General features: G+C 48.0%; 1 protein-coding gene across 4 annotated transcripts in view; it reads left to right on the plus strand.

Moving 5' to 3' along the window:
- LOC126579207 (uncharacterized) overlaps positions 1 to 10000 on the plus strand; it is a 65824-nt gene that overhangs the window by 55508 nt on the left and 316 nt on the right. For 2 of the 4 annotated variants that reach the window (XM_050242587.1, XM_050242589.1), the window contains one exon: positions 3103 to 3654. In XM_050242587.1, the coding sequence (XP_050098544.1) occupies positions 3103 to 3224 (122 nt within the window). In that variant the 3' untranslated portion in view covers positions 3225 to 3654. Of the gene's footprint in view, positions 1 to 1209; positions 1399 to 3102; positions 3655 to 6805; positions 7001 to 7368; positions 7518 to 9559; positions 9656 to 9736; positions 9935 to 10000 lie in introns of those variants that run through there. The other 2 variants (XM_050242586.1, XM_050242588.1) reach the window with 2 other exon arrangements.

The following is a 10000-nucleotide window of genomic DNA, read 5'->3' on the forward strand; positions in this document are numbered from 1 at the left end:
GTGCTATCGGAATGGGGCTTTTCCTCTTCTATCTAACTCACTATCACATACAACCTCTCTCTATCTCTCTGTCTCTGCCTCTTTCTTCTGCTCCTTACATACACGCTCTGCTCTTTGGCTTCTCCTTTTTCTTCTTGTTCTATTCTTCTTCATCCTTGAGTACTTCTTAGTGCCGCTCTGTTACGCCAGTAGTTCCGTTTTGCGAATGCTGCTCCACCAGATGCTCCTTTCGTTACCGTTTCAGCCATTTTCTTGCGAGTAGATTTGCAATCCCATGTTGGCCAGTTTGGTCTTTATTAACCGTAGTCTAGAACATTGCAAGTACCCTTTCCTCTATACAGTATACCGCCCAATAGTAACGCTACTACTGCACGCTAGTTTTGGGTGTGAAAGTGAGTTTATGCGCGTCACTTTATCCCATCCTGTACATAACCGCTCCCCGCCACTAGCTCTAGTATCTCTTTTTTCTTGTGACCTATCCATTCTCTCGGCCACTAATTCGCTACCGAGCTACCGGCTCATTAACATTCGGTACCTCGGTCCGAAAAAAGGAGTCAATCCCTCTTGTAGTGTCTTACTCTCTCACCTTCCCATCTACTTGGCTCCAAAGCAACTCCACTCCGATTGAAAGCCGGACAAAAGCAGCGTTGCGTTTGCCGGGGGAGGGGGGGGGGGGGAAAGTATCCGTTCCACTGCAACGAATGCAGATTTATGCAGATCGCTGCCATTGGCGCCACCCTTATGGCGCCATTTTTCACCGTTTCTCCGTTTCCGCTTTCTCCGCTCACCTTTCGGCGTTGTATGTATCAATCCCACGGTGGCACGGTGACCACGGTACGCTAGCTACGGCTGGTTTATCTGTAACCGGGCATCGTTGTATATCGTTCGCATCGTCATCCACCTCATGCACCTCATGCAGTTTACGGGAAATTCTCTACTTGTGTCGCCGTGTGGCAGCGTGTGTACCCTGTTGGCATAGGTTATGGTGCGATGGTTCGATTATCAAATAATTGATCTTCAGCTCCGGGGTACACACCGCACACACCGAGACCCTACACTACACCTACTCACCAGCCGTACTCGATCACTCACTCACCAAAAGCCAGCCCTGTTACTGTTCACCCCGTTGCTTGCTGGATTTGCTCCACAAACTAAAACTGTATCTCCTCCTATCCTGCCCGGTCGTTAATACATGCCCAACGTTCCCAGCGATACGCTCGATCCCCGTTAACCCGCACCTTCCAACGATGGCAATGGGGGCGACGGCGGCAGCGGCCACCACCGGGCCCATCGATTCCGGCGCCCGACGTCGACTGTTCGCCGGCTTCCGGCCCATGTCCGGTTTCGGACTTTTGCGCCTACGATCCGCTCAGCATCGATCGATTTCGCTACCGGAAAGTAAATAGACTCTTTCACCTACTCTCTTTCTCTCTCTCTCTCTGTCTTTTTATCACACTTTGGACTCCGGATTGTTGTTTTTCGATTGTTTTTTTCTGTTTCTTATTTTCCTTTCCAGACCGCTCGACCTCTCTCTCTCTCTCTTTCTCTCTCTGTCTGTTTCTCTGTCTCTCTGTTCCTCTCTTCCTCTTGTGTTTTTCTCTAGAATGTATGTTTAGTTTATGTATTGGCGTACGACGAACGAAATTCCGTGTTTTTTAAATAGTTTTTCCTAGTGTTTTCCCATTTCTCACCACCTCTGGCTGCGTCTCCATTGTGTTTTCTTTTTTCTTTCTGGTTTATTTCGGAATGTTGCTGTGTGATGTTGCGCTCTGTGTGACAAGTTCGTGTCCCCTCTTAACTAGCGACCTTTTCATCCTTCTCCCCCCTACTTTTTCATTTCTCGCGTGCCAAATTCTCGCCAAATTCGCGGTCCGTGGCGCTACTAGAGATGCGCCACGAGAAATTCCCGCTGGTCCCGCATTGAAAGCACATTGCCTGCGCCTTCGAATCCCACCGAAAAGCCTCGTGCTCGTGCTATTGTACTATGCGTGTGTCGGTGTGTGTCTCTCTCGATGTGCTTTAATGCTCGATGTGCGCTGTAATGGTGCCAAGTGGTGGTGCGCTTTCCGGTTATTTTCCGACCCTATGTTCCCCTGTATGTGGTTCGATCGGTATCCCGTGTGGCGTAATGTAAGCGTTCCATTCACTCCATCCATCTCTGTGCACTCCCGGGCATTAGGGCGGGGGAGACGTGAGAGAGCAACCAATAGAATGTTGGCGGGAGCCATTCCGGGGTTCACAATTCCTTCCACAAAAAGCCTCCGAAAGCCCGGGCGCGCGTTCGTTCGTTCACCAAAAGCGCTGGGCACACAATAGCTCCCGAGGCCGGAGTGCGCACACAATGGAAAGCACTCACCCAGCAGCATCATGATCGATGGGTTTTTCATTCGAAAAGCGACGACAACGGCGACGAATCAAGCCACCTGGGGTAATGGCAGGGAGGTGAAGTGTACTGAAGGAAGGGGAACTGTAGATGGAAAAACCAATTAGACGGTTTACAGATGATTTCCGGTGGTGTTCCTTCTCCGCCCACCATTTCCGTTTCACCAGTTCCAGGGCAAAAAAAAACCGACTGCCTTTTGTACCGGCCTTTTGGAAGAAAGTTAGCTTCCATCCGTCCGTTCGCACATCCATCCATCTATTGATCCTTCATCAAATTTCGCGGCTTTCGCGAGGCTTCGAGTTCCCCCGGTTCCCCTCCACTTCGTTCCCTCGTTTTCCGGTTTACCGTTCGTGGCCTTGGCGTGGCCATCGCGCCGCTGCTTCCGCTCAATCAAATCAATTGAAGCGAAAGGCGATCGAAGCCACGTGATCGAAGTGAAATGCTTTGCTTTACTCAAGTGAACAACCATCTACTAACGTCAACTAATCGCATTAACCGCACGTGTGGGTGTGTACGTGTGTAGGTGTGAGAGTGGTGTGCGAGTGCCCGCTTGTGCTTGATCTCTTGGCGCGATGCATCTCGTGGCCGAAGTGGTTTTGTGATCGTAAAACTTTATGTTGTTATGTTTTTCTTTCTTTCTTTTTCTCTCTTTCTCTCTCTCTCTCTCTCTCTCTCTCTCCGTTTTCTGTTTCATTTCGTTTATGTTTTCGTTTTTTTAGCCGAAGAAGATGACATTATGCTCACTACGCGCCCCTTCGGTCAACCACTTTGCTTCGTGGTTGAAGAACCGCCACCGGATGAGCTGCAATCGGGCAAAAAAGATGGCAAACGAAAGAAGTAGTGCAAAAACCCGAGATTTTCGCCATGGCGGCCGTGATACCTCACGCGTGATGCGCTTACGAGCGATCCCCAGTACGATCCACCATCCCCCCCCCCCCCCTCCCTAGCGAGCATAAGCAACGAAATGACCCCCCTAAAAATGATTTCCCCCCCTATCGTAATGCCGATAATGATCAGCGAACAATGGACGCGACCTAATTAACCTGCCAATCATTCTCTCGCACACAACAAACACGCACGCACGCACGCACACGTTCTTGCGACTTTTGATTGCGATGGGGAGCGCGATTGTTAATCTGAGTACCCCGCGTACTCCACTCCGACTCGATGTCTAATGTTCGATCCGCTAGCTCTCGCTCCGATGATGATGTTATTCGAATTCTTTTACTTTGTTTTGTTGCAAAATAAAGCTGGTTGCTGGCCAAAACACCCCCCGACAGTGTGCTGTTGTTGTAGTAGCGCGGAGCAGCGCTGTTGTCACAAACCAGCGAACATGATTATGCTGCGGATGCGGACACTTTCGAGAGAGGAATTATGCAGTGCACATTCTCCGGGGGATGGGTAAAAGGGCAGTTTACGTTGTTCACGGCGATCTACGGCGACACTCGGCACCATTCGGTACACGTGTGACACGCACAAGCACACCCCATTATGGGCTGTTATGGTTTCCAGGCGTCGTCAACGCGCCGTCCGCGAACCGATTACACAGCTTGGCGTTCTGTTGCGGTCGCTACCAGGGTGGCTATTTGTTGGAAAATCCGCTCTTTTCGTTGGCAAACGATGGAACGATTATCGACCTAGGACTTCACTAATGTGCCACTGTCCTAGGTTTCGTCCTGTTGGCGCTCGCAACACAAGCCACGATATCATCTATCCATCCATCCAGCAATCTCAACGCTATGCTCCGAGGACACCAATCAGTCTCAACATTATAGGCAGCAAGTCATGTGCATCGCTAGTGTCGTCAAAGAAATATGGCGAATTCGCCTCCGATCCATCGTTTCTCATCCGAAACACACGCGCTCCACTCGCTATAAGCAACGAGCAACCGCTCTGGTCGTCGTTAGTGTCGTGTTCGTCGCGTTTGTCGGCGCGTGTAATGCGCATTCTTATAACCCGGGCTTAATGTTTCAATTGCCTGACATTATTTTTCCTGGTTTCCCTGGGCTTAGCCGCACCGGAGAGCACAACTCCGCGAAAGCGCTAACCCAGAAAGGGGAAACACGAGCCAGGCAAGCGCCCGTTTGGTTTGGTTTCCCTGTTGGCGCTGGAGCAGATAAGGCTACCACCGAACCGCTCGCAACGCACCGTCGGCGGTCTGTTTGTGTATCGGTGTATGTTTGTGCGCGTGTGTTTTGACAACAACATTAAGCCGAAGATGAAAATTTGATATCGGGAGTATTTGCACAAATTATACGCGCGCCCCTTTGCCCAAAAACCCATTCCTCTCTTCCGGGGTTCTCCTTGTACAACTCGCCAGCAACAGCAGGGGCAGGAGTAGCAGCATCCAGGTACAACAGCCACCGGTGCCAGCGTTCGATGGATCGAGCTACTACTGGATCATTAAAATACGTATTATGCCAAGGGAAACAAACACAACAAGCTGCCCCATTATGCGGCCCTACTGTTGCTGCTGCTACCGCTGCTACCGCTGCTACCGCTGCTACTACCAATGTTTACCTCCTCCAAACCACCAAACACGAGGCTGCCCTCTTGGTATTCATCCCCATTTTCCCACCTTTCGCGTCGCCGTTTTATCTGTTTGACCCAAGGAACCTGATGGAATGGAAGCGAAATGAAAGAAAAAGCGCTGGATTAAGGATTTTTGGGTGAGCGGGTGCGGGAAAATGGAAAAGCAGCAACGCGAAGAAAGCAATATCTCGCTCCTGAGCACCAGTCTGGGGTGCTAGCGAGTGCTGACTGGCCCTCGAAGGACGAACGGATCGCACTCTACGTGCGCTTCCGTTCGGTTTAAACCGTTGGCGGTGTCAGCGAGAATTCGAAATCAGAAAAATGCGCCGAAAATAACAATCCCTTTAGCCTCTATTCTTCGTCCACCCCGGGGGCCTGAAATCGTAGCATAAGGCCGAGCATAATACGCTCTGTGTCTTTTTAAATCTCATTTTGACTCCGTAGGTTCCCTCTAGCTTTTTCGGGTGGTAGAAGGGGCTGTATCTTGCTTTATCGTTGTTTTGCTTTCACCACACGCTCGTTGTATGCTATCGATGCTGCTGGACACCGATGCTGCGTTTATTAGTATTTATTCCATTCAAAATAGCTCTCTATTTCCGTACGTCCACCATTTGCTGTCGTTGTTGCTAGTATCACTGTACGTATTACGGCTGTGCTGCATGTGTGAGCTAAGCTTCGATTGTTTCTGGTGTCGTTGCGTTGCGTTGTGCTGCGCTGTTCTGTCATCTTGTTCTCTCAGCTGCTCGTTCGCAAAAAAAAACACATACCAAGCGGAACATACTACTTCCATTGATTGATTAGTATTCACGGTGTGATAGCTGCTGACTCGGCACATTTCATCGAAACCACGGCACACAAACACGCCATCGAGTGGAATCAAAACAAGCACAGCCTCTCCAGGATGTGGTGCGTCTCACCAAATGTCGAAACGTGATGATTTTATAATCAACCTTTGAATAATTCAAATGAATCATCGTTTTAATAGCAACAACAGCGGCCCGGCAGCCATGTTGCTTGTCCGCTGCCATCCCCTTTTTGCATTACATTCCATCCGCTGCACGCGAACCAATCACACATACGAGGGGCGCGCGGATACACTTTGCTATTGTAGGGTCCTTTTTTCTTTCCAATTATGCCACGCGGTATATGCCACGGTGGAAATGATTTTCAATTTTCCACGATCATTACTTTTTCCAACCCTAATTGACCTAGTTGGACCATATGGGATGTGTGTGCCAGTCCGCCGCTCGATCAGTTGCATCAATTTCATTTCTGTGTTTCTCTCCATGCATATTCATTTGTTAGTTCCGTGTGTTAATGATTTACCCAGATTCGTTTCGAAACGCACCGGCGAATCGAAAACTGGTGCCCGTTTATTACAATCCCGCGTCCGTGTAGTGGCCACCGAGTGTGTTTTTTGTTTCGCAATCATTCGCAAGTGAGATTCTCTTCACTCGTACTCGTGTGGTATGATACAAACATCTGCGGAAATCGAGCACCATCCTTTCAGGCCATCCAAATTCCGGGCACTCCTGTTGCCTCTTTCCGTGCTGCCTTATTTTTGTACTCTCGCTTTTCACTTCTCTATCTCTCTGCGCAATTTCCACTGTCATACCTCTTCACACTCACGCTCTCTTCTTTCACGCATGCTTTCTTAAAGAAACTTTACCTCCGCTTTACTGCTACTTCGCAAACAAGTTCTTTACCGGCGTGAGCGTGTCAGTCGATGCTTTCCAATCGGTGTTGTTGTTATAGCCCTCTAGCTACCGTTCATTATGCTGTAATATAGCGATGCGTGGTGCGGCCTCAAACACTAATACCGTCTGTCTGTGTATCTATCATGCCAACCAAAAACAAACCAAACCCCAAAAAAACCCCTAACCATTGTAGCACCGCATTCACCACGACGCCAAAAGCTGAACCTTAGAATGAAATCACTCAGCTTGGACTCACCAGAATCGTCCGAATTGCATGGGCAAATCCGTCGGCGACACCCGGGACCGACCGGTCACGGTACTGGCCATGGCGGTTCTGGTGGTCAGTTAGAACACAGCACGCCGCCATCTAACAATAGTAGATTACACTGTAAGTATTAGCGCGATGGAGCACCCGATGGAGCTTCCGACTCCTTTCCGATGCTTATCTGACCCTAGGATTCCCTCCTTCATCCCTCTCGAGAGCCTCCACCCCCCCCCCCCCCCTTATTGATCTATTTTTCATCTTTGCGACATCATATTTCGACATCGCAAAAGTTCAAACAATTTATCGAGCGATTGGCGAATGTGGTTGTTTTGCGGGCCCCAAAAAACGGGCCCTCCCTTTCTCTTTCACTCTCATACACAATCTGTCCTTCACACAGCACACGTGCGCATTGCACAATCGCACAATTCATCTTATCCGTGCCCTTGTTTCTTCCTGGGTGATCTCCCTCCACTCCGTGTTTGTGACCGCAGCACCCTCCAGTCCTTCGGGAACGCAGCGCAAATTCCTGTACGCCACGCGCGGCATGAAGACGGGATCGGTCGATTTGCCGGACGAAGTCGAGAAGAGCCTTTCGTCGGCCAGCACCTCACCCTGCCCATCGCCGGTACGTCAGAATCAGGTAGGTTGGGGTTCGGTCCCCAGTCACAACAACCGCTCGTCTGCCCACAAACAATTCCCCAAGTGCAGCGAGCGCCTAGTGCAGTGCAAAGCGGGCACAAGGCACCGCACGATCGACAATATATCCTAAATCATAAAAGTTTATCCAGCGGCTAAAGCAGATATGTGCACAGACACACAGTGTCAAAACATAAACCGCTGGTAACGGGCCTTTTGCGATGTGGTGCTCGTTGATTTATTGTTTACTTTACACCATGCCCGGCTCCTTTGCTACTGTAGATGACTTTACAACTTTTTTCGGACATTTTGGTCAACCGCCACCGGCAGCAGCACCGTCTGTCGATTGTTCATGTTGTGGGCGGGGGCTGAAATCGTTTCTCGTTTGGGTTGGATGCATTATTTTTCATTACGGATGCTTTTGTGGAATATTCTCGCAGCTGATTCGGGGCCCCTGGCTGATGCCAGCAAATGGTTAACACGCTATATAAAACCGTATAACGTTTTGATAAATGGTTCGCCTCGACCTTTTTTTTTTCAAACAGCAGAGATTATTCTCTTCACAATTTTGCATATCAGCGCACTATTACGAAGTAGGACAACATTTGGGAAGCTTAGATTTTAAGTTTTTTGGTGAAAAGGCAGCCAGGCGAACTGGGTATCAAGGAACGGTTTGGCATTCTTCCCAAAATTGCACTCGTTGGATCAAGTTTTGTGTTGAATCATGACAAGGGTTCTAATTGTAAATTGTCGAACAAAACACCAACTCCCGACGCGCTAGTGGTTTTAGCATAGAGTACTGGTTTGAATTGAAGCTGAAGAGTCAGTTACAAGCTATTATTCTAGCAAATCAAGCATAAATGGAGAAATCAAGAGAGCTTTACAGTACCGTGGTGTTTCATTTACAAAACAGCATTTAGCTTAGAAATGGAACGCAAAGCATTTGAGCGTTATTTAGATGCTACCGCAAAAATAAAGAAAACCGTTTCTTTGTCACTTTTTATCACTCTCCATTACCATCAACGGACTCACGAAGAACGTTAAAATGTGGACAAGTGCCAAAATGAAGACCTCACATTTATTTCATACCGCCCGAAAGGCATAAATTAATTTTAATTCCATTTTATGTGGCACCTTTCTTGGCGTGTTAATGGACTCATTGGACTCAATTAATAAACGTTAACTGGAAATAACACTATAATTGAGTGAAAACGACTAATCGTATTACCCAATGGTTCGCTACTGAATACAATAGAGTTGTGTCGTGCAACCAGAGTTTAGGATTTGTTATTTTTATGAAGGAATTTTAGGATAGGGTTTTTTTTTTAACCTGCCTGTGTATTGCCAGTTAGACAATCGCGTAATATTTTTTAACTCATCAGAGATAAAGAGCGAATCATTTAGCATCAGAACGCAAAGTAAACCAAAAAACCCTGGAATAACTCTGATAAAATAAAAGGATTGAGGATTTAAATTCCAATCGATAGAATCCGTAGCTTGTGCTTGGTTTCTTCTCACACTTGCTTGTTAAGCAGCATTGTTTTCAGGAGAAAAACTACAAGAAGTGTACTTTTCCTACAAATTTTTGACGCTTCTGCGGGACCAAACCGCTCTCTAAAACCTTGAAACTGCAATAGTTAGCATGCAATACATTCTATACAACCATTACAATAGATCAGTTGAATCAGAGCGATAGATTGCATTCCTCATTCGTTTCAAGGCTAAACAATTGATTGACTTTGCCAAATTGAATTGAAACAAGTACAAAAGATTCCTAAAATCCTTTTGAGTAAAACTCTATCACTGCAAGCAGCATTATAGAAAAGAAAGAGCCACACTGTATCATTTGCAGTACGATTCCAGATTCCAAATGAAATTTCCAGGATTTCGATTCTGCTTCATAGCATCCATGGTGTGCAACTACAGATGATGCAGAATGTTGCTATCGGGCATCTTGCCCATTTTTCACCATCAATCGTTTGCCCGCCGCCAATAGAACGATTGCATTTTTGCTAACATTTCTCTCTGGTATATCCCGCTCAACAGAAATCGCATCGTCTACTTCCCACCAATCTGTACGTTGTGCTGTACAACTTCAAATCGCGGCATCAGGATGAGCTCGACCTGAAAGCCGGCTACAAGGTAATTCAATAGCCGAACTGTAGAGTGCAGCGCATTAAGTGGTCCATTTCATTCTCATTCCATTTCTCCCTTTCTCCGCAGGTCACCGTAATCGATACGTCCGATCCGGACTGGTGGAAAGGGAAGTGCCTTGGAAAGGTTGGCTACTTTCCCTCGAAGTACTGCGCCAAGCTGGCCGCCTCGGAGAAACCACTGCAAGTGACCCACAACCTGCAGGTGACCGACAATGAGCGAGGCGAAGGAACGCTGACGCTTCTGCGAGACCAAATCGTCATACAGGTACGGTGCTCTTGTGGCCACCGCAACATCACGGCACTCAATCCGATCAATCTGGTCTCCTTTGCA

Source organism: Anopheles aquasalis, chromosome 3 (genome assembly GCF_943734665.1).
Source record: "Anopheles aquasalis chromosome 3, idAnoAquaMG_Q_19, whole genome shotgun sequence".
Lineage (NCBI taxonomy): Eukaryota > Metazoa > Arthropoda > Insecta > Diptera > Culicidae > Anopheles > Anopheles aquasalis.